Source organism: Budorcas taxicolor, chromosome 8 (assembly GCF_023091745.1).
Source record: "Budorcas taxicolor isolate Tak-1 chromosome 8, Takin1.1, whole genome shotgun sequence".
Lineage (NCBI taxonomy): Eukaryota > Metazoa > Chordata > Mammalia > Artiodactyla > Bovidae > Budorcas > Budorcas taxicolor.
The window spans coordinates 104,440,682-104,460,983 of record NC_068917.1 but is presented as its reverse complement, the minus strand read 5'-3'; the positions used below and the strand labels follow the sequence as shown (position 1 = coordinate 104,460,983).

At 37.3% G+C, this 20,302-nt stretch overlaps 1 protein-coding gene across 1 annotated transcript in view; it reads left to right on the top strand.

Annotated features, from left to right (window-relative positions):
• Nucleotides 1–20,302, top strand: part of SHOC1 (shortage in chiasmata 1) — an 88,301-nt gene that overhangs the window by 45,420 nt on the left and 22,579 nt on the right. Inside the window, exons 16-20 of the mRNA XM_052645292.1 lie at nucleotides 1,818–1,996; nucleotides 6,286–6,358; nucleotides 13,185–13,254; nucleotides 14,281–14,459; nucleotides 19,603–19,720. Of these exons, the coding sequence (XP_052501252.1) occupies nucleotides 1,818–1,996; nucleotides 6,286–6,358; nucleotides 13,185–13,254; nucleotides 14,281–14,459; nucleotides 19,603–19,720 (619 nt within the window). The remainder of the gene's footprint in view (nucleotides 1–1,817; nucleotides 1,997–6,285; nucleotides 6,359–13,184; nucleotides 13,255–14,280; nucleotides 14,460–19,602; nucleotides 19,721–20,302) is intronic.

Here is a 20,302-nt window from a genome sequence, read left to right as displayed (position 1 = left end):
GAGCGTTGATTAAAGTATATTCACCTTTCATCACTCTACATTTTGCCCTAAGATTATATGAGACCATTGAGAGCTATATACTCCTGAATTTTTTTTGTTACTCAAAGAAATGCATTTACTAAATCAAACTTTGGCATTACTATTTGGCTACCTTGAGGAATACTCATAAAAGTAAAATCTTTGTTGGAAAAATGTAACTTCTTAAACCCCAGCCACCAAGCCATGATGAATAACCTTGCTGCCTCGGGTATTTTTAGTGGAAGGCTTTCTCACTCTTCTAAACCTCTCAAAATTAAAGAGCAAGTTAGGTTGACCTCCTTTCTTCTGTGAATAGCGACAGCAGAAGAAAGGTCCATATGGTCTGGCTGCCTATCCTGGACCCAGATTCTGTATTTTCCCTCAACTTCCAGTTTGTGTGTCTCTCCCAAGCTAGCAAGGTAATGAGTTTGAAGGTTAAAGGTTTAAAGTTTCACTTCTGGGCTTTAACCCAGAAATAAATTTGGTATTGTGTAATGGGTACTGTAATAGAGATACATAGTAACAGCATAAAGGATGGTGGTGACTGTTACGCTTTCAAGGGGAACATTTTCTTTAAATGAGTAAGAGTTTGTCAAGTAAATAAAGTATGAAAAGGTATTGTTGGCAGAATTAAGAGCCCAGAAAAATGATTCAGTGAGTGTGTGACAAACGGTTCCATGTGGCTAAATTGAAGAGTACAAGGTGGAAACCTTGAGAGCTAAGCCACTAGAAATAAGAAAGAGCTTAATCATGAAAAGCCTTTTCAGCTACAAAAAAGACTTCAGTCACTATTCTGTAAATGATAGGGAACCACTGAAACAGGGAAACAAATGGACTAAGTTTTTCTTTCGGTTACATCTACTAGCAGTACAGAGAATCAGTGGGAAGCTTTGAGATTAGGAAGCAGAAAGAACATAAGTCAACCTCTAAATTGCCCATTATTCTAGCTGTATTAATATAAAATTGTAATATGTACACAATATAAAAATGAGAACATGAGCATTGTACTTTTTATTTATTATTGTATTTATTGCCCAAATGTTCACTGAATAGCTGATCTACATAAGTTACTGTCAGGTCTCTACTCCAGTAATTCACAAAATTCATTGTGCAGCAGAATCGCTAGGAGAAGTCTTTAGACATAGGAACCCCTGGGACTCAATCTAGATTTCTTGAATATGAACTTTCAAGGATAAGTCTCAAGATTCTGTGTTTACAGTTGCCTTTAGAGAGTTTGAATTTAGGCACTGCTGTTTCAGCAGCTACATAAATTAATTATCATATATAAATATGGATTATGAGAGCTTATAGACTAATGAGGTTGTTAAGCCATATACACAAATAACCAGAAATCAAGCACAAAAGCTGTATCGATGCCATACCAAGAAAATCTCAGTGAAATATTTTACCACAGGATTTCTTGGCAAGTAAGTGTAGATTCTAGGGTTTAAGAAGAAGGCAGTAGCATTTAATAAGTTAGAAAGCAGAAAAGGATGGGGAATATTCAAGGAATCTGTAGAGTATATCCAGTGATATTGGTATCATATAGCTTAAAAATAGACATTTGGTATATGTTTCTCAGCTTTGCTTAATTTTAAGAGGATCATTCCGACCCAGAGATTGAACCTGGGTCTCCTGCACTGCATTCAGATTCTTTACCATCCAAGCCACCAGGGAAGCCCAGTAAAGGAAAATTTAACTGTCTCTGCTATGACCCTTATTTCCCTTTCAGATTTTTACCATGGAGTTTCTAAAAGAACAAAAAGACTTGCTTTTTTTCCTACTTTTGTTTTTAACAGGATATTTGTCAAATGCAAAAGATATCTACAAAAGTGTTTTTAGTTCCTGTTTGTATGACATTTGGCGACAACTGGAGATAGTACAGTTTATAAGGGGGAAAAAGCCTGAAACCAACTATAAGATAAGAGAATTGCAATGTCAGATACTAAATTGGATGCAAAGTGAACAGCAAATCAAGGTAAGTATTGAAATAAAGCAGATTACAATAATCAGCTCATATAAGAATTGTATGTAAGATAAATTTTTGCATTGAATTTGAAATTATGAAATAATATAGTATATACAATTTGGTCCCTTGACAGTTTTCTCCATAAGTAAGTTCATCGGACAGAATCAAACCCAGAAAAAGGATCATTTGTGTCATTATTCATATGTCTTGAATTTTAAAAATACTTTCATTTTTATTATACATAGCTTTCTATGGATTAATTAGTCCTTCAAATCTCAAAAATTTTGTTTTCTGCTTGTAAGTTCATGAACATATACCTAACAACAGACCTCTGATAATTAATTTTTAGATATTGAGCCATAATCTTCCATAATTCTTTTTTAAAGCACTTTGTTTACTTCTTGGATTATATTGGAAATTTTTGCCCACTCTGCCTCAAGCATTGGACAAAGACTTTGCATAAATAAAGATTTAAAAGAAAATACCTTAAAAAATCTTTTCAAGCAGTAAAACATCTACCTATGGCTGATTCTTGTTGATATTTGACAGAAAACACCAAAATTCTGTAAAGCAATCATCCTTCAATTAAAAAATAAATATTAAAAAAAAACTTTACACTAAATCTGGAAACAAATTTGGCCTTTTCCTTCATTTTCCTGTATGTCCCTACTGTATCTCTATATCCCCAAACCTATGGTTATTGGATAGCATAACCAACTCAGTGGACATGAATTTGTGCAAACTGGGAGATAGTGAAGGACAGGGAAGCTGGGAGTGCGGCAGTCCATGCGGTCACAAAGAGTCGGACACGACTTAGCCACTGAACAATAACAAGAAATTTAAAATTGGGAGTGATAGCATCATGGCAGGACAAGATGCTCTCTTTGTCTCTCCCCTTCAATCTACAACCAGGAAAACGTCCACAACTCAACAACTGGGCCTCTGCCCAACACACCAGGACACTAAAGAGTTCCACACATCTGTACATCTAAGGTGGGTGTAGAACTGGAGGATTAGCATAGGCAGTGCCTGTAGCTGTGGTCCCTGAACCACGGCAGCCAAGCCCACAGGCCCCGAGAAGCCAGCAGCAGCAAGGGAGGCACTGCACCTGACTCCAGCCTCCACTTGCGGTGGCACCCACAGCCTCAGCTAACCGGGCAGCAGGGGCAATGAGGCCCGTGGCCCTGTCCCTCCAGCTAGCTGCAGAGCCACCCACAACTCTGACGCCCCATCCTCCACCTGCAGGGGCTGAGCCCAGAAAACCTGCGAATATTGGACAAGGCAAAGGCACACATGACCCCGGTTCCTCCTCCTGGTCTTTTCCCTCCTCCTGCAGTGGCAGAGCATGTGACTCAGGGGATACCAGATGAGACCACCATCCTACTACCACAGGCAGTGGAAGCAGTAACACTGGAAACAGCAAGGCATCAACAACCCTCGAGGCACAAGCAGTGATAACAAATGCACTGGGTGACAGCTCTGACATAGACATTGCAGGGTCAGTTCAGTTCAGTCGCTCAGTCGTGTCCGACTCTGCGACCCCGTGGCCTGCAGCACGCCAAGCCTCCCTGTCTGTCACCAACTCCCGGAGCTTACTCAAACTCATGTCCATCAAGTCGGTGATACCGTTCAACCATCTCATCCTCTGTCATCCCCCTTTCCTCCTGCCTTCAATCTTTCCCAGCATCAGGGTCTTTTCAAATGAATCAGTTCTTCGCACCAGGTGGCCAAAGTACTGGAGTTTCAGCTTCAGTATCAGTCCTTCCAATAAATATTCGGGACTGATTTTCTTTAGGATGGACTGGTTAGATCTCTTTGCAGTCCAAGGGGCTCTCAAGAGTCTTCTCCAACACCAGGGTAACCGGTGCCAATACTCAACCACAACCAGAGGCAGTGCAGGGTAAGGGAAACCAGAAAACTTGTGCTGTAGTGCCACCTGCTGGAAAATAAGAGAAAGACTTCCGGAGAAATGACAGCCTCTTCAATAAGTGGCGCTAGAAAAACTGGACAGCTACATGTAAAAGAATGAAATTTGAACACTCCTAACACTGTATAGAGAATAAGATGGTTGGATTGCATCGCCAACTCAATGGACATGAGTTTGAGTAAGCTCTGGGAGTTGGTGATGTACAGGGAAGCTTGGCGTGCTGCAGTCCATGGGGTCACAAAAAGTCAGTCAGACACGACTGAGCGACTGAACTGAACTGAACTGAACACCATATACAAAAATAAACCCAAAATGGATTAAACACCTAAACGTAAGGCTGGAAACTATAAAAATCTTAGAGTAAAACATAGGCAGAACATTCTGACATAAATCACAGCAAGATCTTTTCTGATCCACCTCCTAGAGTGATGAAAATAAAAACAAAAATAAATGGGATCTAATTAAACCTAGATGCTTTTACACACCTAAGGAAACTATAAACAAAAAGAAAACCCACAGAATGGGAGAAAATATTTGCAAATGAAGTGACCAACAAGAGATTAATCTCCAAAATATATAAACAACTCATGCAGCTGAGTATTAAAAAAAAAATTATCTGAGAAGAAGAAGAAATACAGAAGGTAGCAGAGTGTTTATTTAAAAAAATAACAGCTGAGGACTTCCCAAACTTGGGAAAGGAACTGGGTATACAAGTCCATGAAGCTAAGAGAATACCTAATTACCTCAATGCAAAAAGATCTTCTCCAAGATACTGTCAAAAGTCAATGAAAAGGAATGTTAAATGCAGCAATGAGAAAAGAATGGCAACCCACAGAGGAATCCCTATTAGCTATCAGCAGATTTCTTAGCAGAAACTCCACAGACCAGGAAGGAGTAGAATAACAGCCTCAAAATACTGAAAGATAAAAACTGGCCTCCAAGAATACTTTATCCAATAAATTTATCATTCAGGTATAAAGGAGAAATAAGGGCTTTCCCATACAAACAAAAGCTGAGGGATTTCATCAATACTAGGCCTGCCTTACAAGAAATATTGAAAGGACCTCTTCTATCAGAAACAAAAAGACAGAAGTACACAAAACTTTGGGTAAGGTGATAAATAGACAAACAATTAGAAAATTGCAACTCTATATCAGAATAGGTTTTTAAACAGTTTATATAACATAATGGTTAAAAGGGGAAATATCAGAAAAAAACAATAGCTACTTCAATTTGGTAACAAACAGAATATAAAAAGGAATGAATTTGAGAAAACAAAAACATAAAAGGGGAATAAGAACAGAATCCATATAGGCAAATGAAGATAAGATGCTATCATCAGAAAAAGTACTATTTTACCTATGACATATCTTACACAAACATCATGGTAACCACCAAGCATAAATGTAGAATGGAGACACAAAACATAAAAAAGAGGAACCTGAGAAAAACATAGAAAACCATCAAACCAAAATGAAACATGAAGAAGCAATGGAAACATAAAACAATCAGAAAACAAAAGATAGAATGGCAGTACTAAGTCCCCATGTATCAGTAATCACCCTACGTGTAAATGGAGTGAGGTCACCATTCTAAAGACACAAGGTGGCTGGATGGACTTAAAAACAAGAGCAATTCAAACCCGTCTGGGTTAAATTTAACACTTACAATATGGGCAGAGGCTACTTATATAGTCATCTATATTAGAATTCTTGAAGAATGCTAAGAATGCCCTGCCCCTAAATGTTTTCCTCATTGACATTTTATTTTTAGTTCAGTTGCTCAGTCGTGTCCAACTCTTTGCGACCCCATGGACTGCAGCACACCAGGCCTCCCTGTCCATCACCAACTCTTAGAGTTTACTCAAACTCATGTCCATTGAGTCGGTGATGCCATCCAACCATCTTATCCTCTGTCATTCCCTTCTCCTTCCACCTTCAAACTTTCCCAGCATCAGGGTCTTTTCCAATGAATCAGCTCTTCGCATCAGGTGGCCAAAGTATTGGAGTTTCAGCTTCAGCATCAGTCCTTGCAATGAATATTCAGGACTCATTTTCTTTAGGATGGACTGGTTGGATCTCCTTGTCGTCCAAGGGACTCTCAAGAGTCTTCTTCAACACCACAGTTCAAAAGTGTCAATTCTTCGTCGCTCAGCTTTCTTTATAGTCCAACTCTCACATCCATTTGATCTTACCAGAGTGTATTCCTTTGTGTTTAAGCACTGCTATATTTTACAATGCAAATATTTACTTTGCCAACTTATTGTCATTAGTTTCATGTAACCAGTTGCTTGCTATTTTTGTCACTGTAGCAAAAGAATATTACAAAGCATAGTCATTCAGATATATATGAAATTTTTATTTTTGATCAGGTGCTGATTATAATAAGAATGGATTCAGATGGAGAAAAACATTTACTCATTAAAATCCTTAACAAAATAGAAGGTAGGGAGTTTTAAATTTTGCTTAATTTAATAACAAATGCTTGAACACATAAAAATGTATTGATCTAGCCAAGTTTTTAATTAAGATATGAGTGAAGTGAAGTGAAGTGAAGCCGCTCAGTCGTGTCCGACTCTTTGCGACCCCGTGGACTGCAGCCCACCAGGCTCCTCCGTTCATGGGATTCTCCAGGCAAGAATACTGGAGTGGGTTGCCATTTCCTTCTCCAGGGGATCTTCCCGACCCAGGGATCAAACCTAGGTCTCCCACATTGCAGGCAGATGCTTTAACCTCTAAGCCACCAGGGAAACCCACATACTATAGACAACTACCCCAGGCACCGCTGGGATACGAACCCAGGATCTCCTGTTTACTAGGCAGGTGCTGAGTAACATACTATAAAATCCATACTTTATGAATTTTAGTTTCTTCATTTGTAAAAGCTGAGTTAATGAAGCCTACTCATAGGTTTGTAAATCGTCTGTATTATTAGTAATTTTAACAATAAAAGGTATCAACAGGTAATAATAATCATCATGAGAATATATACATAAGTACACTATAGTATATTTACATTTCAGACTTACAGTCCACATTGATTTAACCACTGATTAGATCCCACCAAACTATATATTTTAAAGTATGAATTTTATAGTTGATGTATCATGCCAAAATCACAAGCTAAGTGAGGGAATCAGGATTTGAACCTAAGTCTCTCTTGTTCCAGGGTCATTTTTCAACTCTTCCATACCAACTACTACTGCCCCTTCTGTCAGCCCTTTCCATCTTGTGCTGTGGAACTCATTGCTAAAATATAAACTCCTCTTTCTTCACCTCCTTGTTTTAAGGGAAACTCAACTTTCCCTAGATGATAATGCTTCCCCTGTATGCCTTTCATATAGAAGCTGATAACTTTCTCTCTGTATGTATATAAGAATGAGAAGGCCATTTTGTGCTTTCCATTATCCTTTCCAAAACTTTATTCCTCTATCCTTTCCAAAACTTTATTCCTCCATCCTTTGAGGCTATGCCATATTGCCATGTCATTCTCTATTACCCCACAGTCATCCATGAACAGTTTTGCACCTGGCTCATGGTACTCTCTTTATTCCTGCCTGGTCCTGCCATTGAACTAGATGTCTTTAATGTGAATGATTCATTCAACACCCTGACCTTATAGTTTCATTGGTCTTCATAACAAATATATTCATACCTTGGCTTTGCTATCAACCTTTTGATAATGCAGAACTATCCTGCCTCTAACTTGAAACTCTCTGTCTATAGCTACCTCGGGCTCTTTCATGATCTTCAGCATTCTAAAGATTATAAACTTTCAACTCCTTTTTTCATTTCTTTCTTCTTCCATATTTGGTGATGGTCATCAATTTAAGCAGTCTCATCCTTCTATTGTACCTTCCATTTAAACTTCAGCTCTGAATCAATCAAGATTTCATCTCTCTATCCCTACACCCAAGATGTTGTGCATTATTGGAAAAAATCGAGTAGATTGGTACCACTACAAAATCAGGCTCCCTGAACTTAAATGGACCTTTAATACTTTTCAGTGATCTTTGTATATGTTCTTAGCTTCCATACCTACCATACTAATGGCTATACCATACACCCCTACCATGCCACTCATCCCCTCATTTTGAGAAGGGAATTACACCTTCTAATGACCTTTAATTGAGTAATAATCCTCCTCAGTTCATCTTCCCCACCATCTACAAACTTACATTCATTTCTCCTATTCTTTTATCTTTCCTCCTTTCTCAATAGAGGAGGTGACTCTCCACCCTTAAAAAACCAATCTTTCACTTGTGTTGTGGATCCCATCACTTCCAGGAGTCTCAAACATTTTGTTCCATTGATTATTTCCCAGCCAGTCTTATTCTCTAATAACTCTCTTAGTCTTTAAGTTTTCCAGTCTTAAAAATAAAATACCACCCTCAACCTGTGTCACCCTTATTCTCTTACCTCTATAAACTGCATCTTGTACCATCTTCTAAAATATTTCTTTGCTCTACTCCTACCAAACTAGTTATCATGCTGTTTCTGATCTCCATGCCTTCACACCTCCTGTTTCTGCTGTCATTAATACTCTTCTCTCTTCTTCAGGAAGCTAACTCCTACATATCCTTTAAAAATGAATTAAAACATTTGGTTAGGAAACCTTAATTTGAATATGTTCCCTCTCTATTCTCAGGGTAATATGTGCATCCTTCTAAGGCACTTCTTAACATCCTGGTCTGTAATAACTGATGCTCTTGTTGGTTTTCCTCACTACAATTTCAGCTACTAAGGATAATGACCATGTCATGCTTTGTATTTCCAGCACCCACAAAAATGCCTGGAACATGGAAGGCACTACATAAAGATTTTTTTGAATAAGTGAATGAGCTAATGAATACCTCCCCACATGCCCTATTTACACTAAGACTAGTGGAAAAGATTTAACTGAAATACATGCAAATATTGCGACTAATATCTGCTTCTCAGAGTAGTTACTTAACTGTTAAATTATAGTGATGTGAGGATGGAAGGTTCTTTTAAGGAGAGCCTTATATGGTGCCATTTTGGGGTGATGTTATCATGTGCAAGAATGCAAATTTTCATGCTCGGATCATATTGTTTCACTCAGTTTTCCAGTAGTGGGAAAATGAGTTCATATTTACCAAATTCACAAGATCCTTTCTAGTACCAAAGTGTTCAGTTCAGTCCAGTGGCTCAGTCGTGTCCGACTCTTGGGACCCCATGGACTGCAGCATGCCAAGCCTCCCTGTCCATCACCAACTCCCAGAGTTTATTCAAACTCATGCCCATTGTGTCGGTGATGCCATCCAACCATCTCATCCTCTGTCGTCCCCTTCTCCTCCTGCCTTCAATCTATCCCAGAATCAGGGTCTTTTCCAGTGAGTCAGTTCTTCACATCAGGTGGCCAAAGTTGGAATTTCAGCTTCAATATCAGTCCTTCGAATGAACAGTCAGGACTGATTTCCTTTAGGATGGACTGGTTGGATCTCCTTGCAGTCCAAGGGACTCTCAAGGGTCTTCTCCAACACCACAGTTCAAAAGCATCAATTCTTCGGCACTCAGCTTTCTTCACAGTCCAACTCTCACATCCATACATGACTACTGGAAAAACCATATCCTTGACTAGACGGACCTTTGTTGGCAAAGTAATATCTCTGCTTTTTAATATGCTGTCTAGGTTCGTCATAACTTTCCTTCCAAGGAGTAAGCGTCTTTTAATTTCATGGCTGCAGTCACCGTCTGCAGTGATTTTGGAGCCCCCCAAAATAAAGTCAGCCACTGTTTCCACTGTTTCTCCATCTATTTGCCATGAAGTGATGTGTTAGAGCAATACTTAACCATTGTGGAGCTGAAGTCACCACAGTTTTGTGGACAATCAGGGTAACTGGAAACTTTAAAATTTTTATTTATTTATTTATTTATGGCTGCATCAGGTTTCAGTTGCAGAGCATGGGTTCAGTAGTTGAGGCGTGCAGGCTTAGGTGACCCACAGCATGTGGCATCTTAGTTCCGCAACAGTGGAAGGTGGATTCTTAACCACTGGATTACCAGGGAAATCCAGAAACAGTTTTTAAATTTAGGGAAGTGCTGACCAATGTTAGCATTATTAAAACAAAAGCATTTCAATAACTAGAGGAATATTTTTGTGAAGAACTGAGGAAATATTCCTGCCCCACAGAAAAGAAGCTTTAAACCTACTTAATGGGGCACCTTTTCCTTTAATGTCACTTAAAATGTATTGACAAATTATTAAAAATGTATATATATCAACTCTATGCTTCAGGCTGAACAATTCTATTTCTTTTGACATTTGGGATTATATCATTACTACTGTGAAACTCCAGTACTTTTGCCACCTCATGCGAAGAGTTGACTCATTGGAAAAGACTCCGATGCTGGGAGGGATTGGGGGCAGGAGGAGAAGGGGACGACAGAGGATGAGATGGCTGGATGGCACCACTGACTCGATGGACGTGAGTCTGAGTGAACTCCGGGAGATGGTGATAGACAGGGAGGCCTGGCGTGCTGCGATTCATGGGGTCGCAGAGTCAGACACGACTGAGCGACTGAACTGAACTCTTAATATTTTGTTTCAACAAGGTCTACTGACACAAAAATACATATTGAAAAATGTTTTTACTCTCTTTGCAACTGGCAGTTATTCTCTGTATCTAGGAACTAGGCCTTTTTCTGTCTAGTATTAGAAACAAAGATGTGGGTCCATATTGCATGTGTTTGAAAGATCCTAGTAACAAGCTTAGCAAGTAATCTGCTTTGGGATTAAAGCTAGTACAAATCACTTAAAGAGATTAGGTTTTCAATAATATGACCTTACAAATTATAAATCATACCTGAATGGTCTAGTGGTTTTCCACTAGAAAATAGAGGAAAACAACACAATGGCAAAGACAAGAGATCTCTTCAAGAAAATTAGAGATACCAAGGAAACATTTCATGTAAAGATGGGCTCAATAAAGGACAGAAATGGTATGGACCTAACAGAAGCAGAAGATATTAAGAAGAGGTGGCAAGAATACACAGAAGAACTGTGTAAAAAAGATCTTCACAACCCAGATAATCACAATGGTGTGATCACTCACCTAGAGCCAGACATCCTGGAATGTGAAGTCAAGTGGGCCTTAGAAAGCATCACTACAAACAAGCTAGTGGAGGTGATGGAATTCCAGTTGAGCTATTTCAAATCCTGGAAGATGATGCTGTGAAAGTGCTGCACTCAGTATGCCAACAAATTTGGAAAACTCAGCAGTGGCCGCAGGACTGGAAAAGGTCAGTTTTCATTCCAATCCCAAAGAAAGGCAATGCCAAAGAATGCTCAGACTATCACACAATTGCTCTCATCTCACACACTAGTAAAGTAATGCTCAAATTCTCCAAGCCAGGCTTCAGCAATACGTGAACTGTGAAATTCCAGATGTTCAAGCTGGTTTTAGAAAAGGCAGAGGAACCAGAGATCAAATTGTAAACATCTGCTGGATCATCAAAAAAGCAAGAGAGTTCCAGAAAAACATCTATTTCTGCCTTATTGACTATGCCAAAGCCTTTGACTGTGTGGATCACAATAAACTGTGGACAATTCTGAAAGAGATGGGAATACCAAACCACCTAACCTGCCTCTTGAGAAATCTGTATGCAGGTCAGGAAGCAACAGTTAGAACTGGACATGGAAAAACAGACTGGTTCCAAATAGGAAAAGGAGTACGTCAAAGCTGTATATTGTCACCCTGCTTATTTAACTTATATGCAGAGTACATCATGCGAAATGCAGGGCTGGAAGAAGCACAAGCTGGAATCAAGACTGCTGGGAGAAATATCAATAACCTCTGATATGCAGATGACACCACCCTTATGGCAGAAAGTGAAGAGGAACTAAAAAGCCACTTGATGAAAGTGAAAGAGGAGAGTGAAAAAGTTGGCTTAAAGCTCAACATTCAGAAAACTAAGATCATGGCATCTGGTCCTATCACTTCTTGGGAAATAGATGGGGAAACAGTGTCAGACTATATTTTGGGGCTCCAAAATCACTGCAGATGGTGATTGAAGCCATGAAATTAAAAGACACCTACTCCTTGGAAGGAAAGTTATGACCAACCTAGATAGCATATTAAAAAGCAGAGACATTACTTTGCCAACAAAGGTCTGTCTAGTCAAGGATATGGTTTTTCCAGTGGTTATGTGTGGATGTGAGAGTTGGACTGTGAAGAAAGCTGAGCACCGAAGAACTGATGCTTTTGAACTGTGGTGTTGGAGAAGGCTCTTGAGAGTCCCTTGGACTAAAAGGAGATCCAACCAGTCAATCCTGGAGGAGATCATTCCTGGGTGTTCATTGGAAGGAATGATGCTGAAGCTGAAACTCCAGTACTTTGGCCACCTCATGTGAAGAGTTGACTCATTGGAAAAGACTCTGATGCTGGAAGGAATTGGGTGCAGGAGGAGAAGGGGACAACAGAGGACGAGATGGCTGGATGGCATCACCAACTCTATAGACATGAGTTTGAGTGAACTCCGGGAGTTGGTGATCGACAGGGAGGCCTGGCATGCTGTGATTCATGGGGTCACAAAGATTCGGACATGACTGAGCAACTGAACTGAACTGAACTGATGTCATTATTATATCACACCTTTCAGAACTCTACAGTTGACAGAAGTTCATTAATACAGTATAGAATTTATATGAACTGGAATTAGCTATTCTTAAACTAACTCTGTCTACCGAAAATAAACTGTAGTGTGGGTGTAATAAATTTTAATTTATTATATTTAAAATATATATAACAAATAATGTAAGTAATTTAAATATAATTGAGATGCATGAGTAAATCTACAAAACAGGCAGTGTCCAATAAGACTTCTTTTTCTTACACAGCAAATAGAAAGGAAAAAAATTCCTATCATAGTGAAGTATCATCTCTTGTTGTCTAGTTATATACTTAAATTTTTGGCTAAAGGAAAGGTAAAATCTACCATAATTTTTCACAAAATAAAAGGAACTACATGAAACTGGTGTGTTTTGTTACTTTAACATTAAGTTTTTGATCCATTTTATTATTTTACATAATAAATTCAGAATTTCCTTGCTTATAATCACACAGCATACACACACACCAGAAATAGTGCCCATGGCTCAAAGTTTCTGATTTCCTAGACTTAGAAGAATAATCCTTGTTCATGGGCCTTAGTTCATTTCTATGGTAGTAAAATATATGACACACCTAAAACTAGATATGAAAATACACTAAAAAAAAACTTTTCATATTTCTCTTTTTTTTCCCAACAGGTTTGACACTGATTGTCTTACATTCAAACAAAAGAAAAGACTTTCTGGAATCCGAAGGTGTTTTAAACAGGTGAAAATGTACTTGTTCATCTATGGGTAACAGACATACCAGTTCCATGGGAAAAGCACAATTTCTCCTAGAACTTAAAAAAAAAAAGTTTAATAACACCTGAAATTAATGTATGCCTTTACCCTTTTCCTGAAAAATTATTTAACTAAGTTCATTGCCTTATGTATTATTGTTGTCCAGAATTTTTGCTTAATCTTGTTTTAATATCTCCAGATTATCATTTCTATTGTTAGTGTCGGTACAAGGAGTACCTCTTTAGACTTACCCTTATTTTTAACCAGTGTTTTTGTTTAGCATTGCTTCTTACATTTTCTTCCTTCTTTTAGAGTTTCCTTCTCCTGTAGTATATCTTTTAGAAATTCTTTCAGTGAGAGCCTGATAATAATAAATTTAGTGTTGCTTGTCTAAAAATGTTTTTACTTTGCCTTATTTTATGTAGAAATTATTTCTAATAGAAAGCAGCAGTAGAGAATTTTAATTATAGTAAATGCTATTGTATGAAATTTGAAGATGGGAAAGATAAATTAAGATATTTAAGTATCCATCATTCGGTTGTTGTTAAACTATTTATGAAGCCCATTGAGAAAAAAAAAAACGTTTTAAAGTTGTCAGGTAATATTCTACTGTTAATATATAGATTATCAAAGATTAAAATCTCCCATCTATAAGAAAATGAGATTGATTTTTCATGGTGATTTATGTATTATTGATAAGAATCAGATAATAAAATAGGGTCCTTTGCATTTGAGGATGTGAAACAAGTCCATAGTTGTTTTATATTCTTTTTATATATTTTATATATAAATATTTTTTATATTTTTTAAAAGTATGACCATCAAAAAGAAAGATGAAAAGACATTGGCACAATTGGAAAACAAATCAACAGGAAATACACGTGTCTTTCCAAGATAAGTGGGCATAGATTAGAGAAGAATTTCCATAAAATAGCCAAAGCAGTCGTCTTTTATCATAAGGGTATAATGATACAAGTCTAATTCTCTTTTCTTGGCTTTCTTTTGTCTTTAGTACAAGTTTCTGTGTAGTTGTACCCAATCAATACATTGGAGCAGATTTCCCCTGGAGTAATTTCTCATTTGTGGTGGAATACAATTTTGTAGAAAACTCTTGTTGGACTGAACATTGTGAAAAATTGAATATTCCTTACACGGCCTTAAAAGTGATTCTTCCAGATACAGTTTTAAAGAGTAAGAATGTAATTTAAATTCTTTTTTTCTGCTCCATGACCATAAAAATTTTCTGTTTTTTTTAATTTCTGATTTATGAAAAGATAATAAGCTATAGCATTAGAAGACTAGAGTTCAAGCTCTAACTTCACCATCATCAATGTGACCTTGAACAAAGACTTTAACTATCTCTTACCTCATATTCCTCTTTTGAAACTAGCCTTTACTGATTCTATTTGTCTTCATCACTTTAACTTCTAAATTTTACTTATAATAACACAATTTAATTATATCTAATCTTAAACTGACTTTCATGCAACAGTATTTTTACTGAATTTCAGGGAAAATATGTAATAGTATGTTGACTGACACAGAGAACTTTTTACATGCAAAAAAACTATGCACAAATGCTTGGAAAAAAGTCTAAACCACTTTACATAGCATTAGGTTTCTTTGTATTTCTCAGTAATGCTTCACATGACTAAGGCTGTGAATTCTAAGATCCACTAAATTAAAAACCCTATATGTGTTTAGTCACAGTGCACCTCTCTTTCAAAACTTGCCATAAATTACTTTCCATCCACCTTGAGTAGGAAGTTTGAATTCTGAGACATTCCAACTCAATTCTAAAAATACAGTCAATATCACTGATGAACATAGACGCAAAATTCCTTAACAAAATTCTAGCAATCAGAATCCAACAACACGTTAAAAAGATCATACACCATGACCAAGTGGGCTTTATCCCAGGGATGCAAGGATTCTTCAATATCTGCAAATCAATCAATGTAATACACCACATTAACAAACTGAAAAATAAAAGACATATGATTATCTCAATAGGTGCAGAGAAAGCCTTCGACAAAATTCAACATCCATTCATGATAAAAACTCTCCAGAAAGCAGGAATAGAAGGAACATACCTCAACATAATAAAAGCTATATATGACAAACCCACAGCAAACATTATCCTCAGTGGTGAAAAATTGAAAGCATTTCCCCTAAAGTCAGGAACAAGACAAGGGTGCCCACTTTCACTCTGATTGCTGTGGCCAAAACTTCCAAAACTATGGAACTATGGAAGTTTTGGCCACAGCAATCAGAGCAGGAAAAGAAATAAAAGGAATCCAAATTGGAAAAGAAGTAAAACTCTCATTGTTTGCAGATGACATGATCCTCTACATAGAAAACCCTAAAGATTCCACCAGAAAATTACTAGAGCTGATCAACGAATATAGTAAAGTTGCAGGATATAAAATCAATGCACGGAAATCCCTTGCATTCCTATATACTAATAATGAGAAAATAGAAAGAGAAATTAAGGAAATAATTCCATTCACCATTGCAATGAAAAGAATAAAGTACTTAGGAATTTATCTACCTAAACAAACTAAAGATCTATATATATGAAAAACTATAAAACACTGGTGAAAGAAATCAAAGAGGACACTAATAGATGGAGAAATATACCATGTTCATTGATTGGAAGAATCAATATAGTGAAAATTAGTATACTACGCAAAGCAATCTATAGATTCAGTACAATCCGTATCAAGCTACCAACGGTATTTTCCACAGAGTTAGAACAAATAATTTCACAATTTGTATGGAAATACAAAAAACCTCGAATAGCCAAAGCAATCTTGAGAAAGAAGAATGGAACTGGAGGAATCAACCTGCCTGACTTCAGGCTCTACTACAAAGCCACAGCCATCAAGACAGTATGGTACTGGCACAAAGACAGAAATATAGATCAGTGGAACAAAATAGAAAGCCCAGAGATAAATCCACACACCTATGGACACCTTATCTTTTGACAAAGGAGGCAAGAATGTACAACAGATTAAAGACAATCTCTTTAACAAGTGGTGCTGGGAAAACTGGTCAACCACTTGTAAAAGAATGAAACTAGAACACTTTCTAACACCATACACAAAAATAAACTCAAAATGGATTAAAGATCTAAACGTAAGACCAGAAACTATAAAACTCCTAGAGGAGAACATAGGCAAAACACTCTCCAACATAAATCACAGCAGGATCCTCTATGACCCACCTCCCAGAATACTGGAAATAAAAGCAAAAATAAACAAATGGGACCTAATTAAACTCAAAGGCTTCTGCACAACAAAGGAAACTATAAGCAAGGTGAAAAGACAGCCTTCAGAATGGGAGAAAATAATAGCAAATGAAGCAACTGACAAACAACTAATCTCAAAAATATACAAGCAACTCCTGCAGCTCAATTCCAGAAAAATAAATGACCCAATTAAAAAATGGGCCAAAGAACTAAATAGACATTTCTACAAAGAAGACATACAGATAGCTAACAAACACATGAAAAGATGCTCAACATCACTCATTATCAGAGAAATGCAAATCAAAACCACAATGAGATACCATTGCACGCCAGTCAGAATGGCTGTGATCCAAAAGTCTATAAGCAATAAATGCTGGAGAGGGTATGGAGAAAAGGGAACCCTCTTACACTGTTGGTGGGAATGCAAATTAGTACAGCCACTATGGAGAACAGTGTGGAGATTCCTTAAAAAACTGGAAATAGAACTGCCTTATGACCCAGAAATCCCACTGCTGGGCATACACACCAAGGAAACCAGAAGTGAAAGAGACACATGTACCCCAGTGTTCATTGCAGCACTGTTTATAATAGCCAGGACATGGAAGCAACCTAGATGTCCATCAGCAGATGAATGGATAAGAAAGTGATGGTACATACACATAATGGAGTATTACTCAGCCATTAAAAAGAATACATTTGAATCAGTTTTAATGAGGTGGATGAAACTGGAGCCTATTATACGGGGTGAAGTAAGCCAGAAAGAAAAACACTAATACAGTATAGTAACGCATATATATGGAATTTAGAAAGATGGTAACAATAACCCTGTATGCAAGACAGCAAAAGAGACACAGATGTATAGAACAGTCTTTTGCACTCTGTGGGAGAGGGAGAGGGTGAGATGATTTGGGAGAATGGCATTGAAACATGTATATCATATATGAAATGAATTGCCGTCCAGGTTTGATGCATGATACTGGATGCTTGGGGCTGGTGCACTGAGATGACCCAGAGCGATGGTATGGGGAGGGAGGTGGGAGGGGGGTTCAGGATGGGGAACACGTGTATACCTGTGGCAGATTCATGTTGATGTATGGCAAAACCAATACAATATTTTAAAGTAATTAACCTCCAATTAAATAAATTTATATTTAGAAAAATAAATAAATAAAAATTAAAATACAGTCACTGTAATTATTACTTTGGAATCTTTGATATATAGAATTAAGTGTTGCTGTTCAGTTGCTAAGTCATGTCCTACTCTTTTAGAATTTGTGAACATCATTAAATGATTAAAACATGGGTCCAAGAAAGGATAATACATAAGCATTCACCTTTGAAATTAAATTATTCAAACAATTCCTTATTTGGGTCATTTACAATGTTTTGATTTTCTACTGTTACACCACAAGATTTATAGCAATTTATGTATCTTATATATCTTTATGTATTTGTTCTCAGAAGTAAAAACTCTAAGGTAAAATGAGTTTCTGGGTCAAAGGTGTGCACACATTTATATATTGCTAATATCTTTGCAGAAATTCTATCCCAGTTTATGTCTATGCAGAAAGTATGAGAGGATTTTTTCCCTTGTGTTTTTACTTTGAGTAGGTATTATTAATCTTTTAAATGTCTGAAGGGATTAGAGACAGAAACTATTTTACAGTTGTGTTAATTTGCATATCTTTATCTGTATCATTTCATAAGTGAATTGATCTTGCATAGCCATTCTTTTGTAAACTGCCTGTTTATGTCCTTCATCCAGTTATCTATTGAGGCATATAATTTTTGTCCTATTGATCTATAACACTTCTTATGGATTATTGTACAGCACATAACTTTAAATTTTTATATAAATCAGTATATATATTTATACAGAAATGTCCAATAAATACTAATTGAATAAAGCAGATATTAATATTCAGGTAGAGTATGATTTTATATTTTCCTTTATTTTTTCAGGTGCATGTACATGTGTAAGTATAGACAAGTAAACGTATAGGAAAATAGTGTGGAAGTATATATTGAACTCTGTTCTTAGTATATAGTAGTTTTAATAAGTAATAAATGTTTTACTTCTGGGTAGTAGAATAACATGGAGAAGGAAATGGCAACCCACTCGAGTATTCTTGCCTAGAAAATCCCGTGGACAGAGGAGCCTGGTGGGCTGCTGTCCATGGGGTCGCACAGAGTCGGACACAACTAAAGCGACTTAGCATGCATGCATGGAGAAGGAAATGGCAACCCATTCCAGTACTCTTCCCTGGAGAATCCCAGGGACAGAGGAGCCTGGTGGGATTTTGACTATGGGGTCACACAGAGTCGGATCCGACTGCAGCCATGAAATTAAAAGATGCTTACTCCTTGGAAGGAAAGTTATGACCAAACTAGATAGCATATTGAAAAGCAGAGACATTACTTTGCCAACAAAGGTCTGTCTAGTCAAGGCTATGGTTTTTCCAGTGGTCATGTATGGATGTGAGAGTTGGACTGTGAAGAAAGCTGAGTGCTGAAGAATTGATGCTTTTGAACTGTGGTGTTGGAGAAGACTCTTGAGAGTCCTTTGGACTGCAAGGAGATCCAACCAGTCCATTCTAAAGGAGATCAGCCCTGGGTGTTCTTTGGAAGGAATGATGCTAAGGCTGAAACCCCAGTACTTTGGCCACCTCATGCGAAGAGTTGACTCATTGGAAAAGACTCTGATGCTGGGAGGGATTGGGGGCAGGAGGAGAAGGGGACGGCAGAGGATGAGATGGCACCACTGACTCGATGGACGTGAGTCTGAGTGAACTCCGGGAGATGGTGATGGACAGGGAGGCCTGGTGTGCTGCGATTCATGGGGTCGCAAAGAGTAGGACACGACTGAGCAACTTAACTGAGCTGAAGCAACTTAGCAGCAGCAGTAGAATAACATGTGGTTTTTATTTTTCAGGTCTTTATTCTGAATTCATATTTTTTCAATGAACATGTTTTATTTTCATACTACTCCTTGAATATACATCTGTTATTCTCATGTTTAGTAAAAAGAGGAAGAATGGAGGGAGGAGAAAAAAGAGACATACTGATAATTTTTTTCATCTTTAGGAAGCAGCTTGCTTGATAGTTTTGGTGGTTTTCTCTTGGAAATTCAGATTCCATATATGTTTTTTGCATCTGAAGGACTTCTTAATACTCCAGAAATCCTACAGTTGTTAGAATCCAAGTAAGTTATTGATTTCATAACTTTAGCAAAGATATATATATATATATATATATATATATATATACCCTAATGGACTAAATATTATGTTATAATGTGGCACTATTTCTTTCTGATTCAAGCCTGGAATTACATCACACAAAATAGTTTTCCATAGAGTTTATGTCAATTTATACTTCTCTCCCTATAGCATACCATCATACATATTGAATATTGTCTTTTTTGGTATATATCAATTTTGTACAGAAATAATATTTATTTCAATTCATATTTTAATTGCATTTCTACTGTTACCAACAAATATGAATATTTTATGTTGGGGTTGGTTTCTGTGAACTGCATGGTCATATCTTTGGCTCCTGGATATTGAGAATGAGTATTCTTATTTAGAGGCCTTTAAATACTGCTTAGGGACTCGCCTGGTGATCTAGAGGTTAGGACTTTGCTTTCCAATGCAGGAGGTGCTGGTTCAGTCCCTAGTTGGGGAGCTAAGATCCTGCATGCCTCACAGCCAAAAAAAGCAAAGCATAAAACAGAAGTAAAATTGTAACCAATTCAATAAAGACTTAAAAAAATATTGCTTTG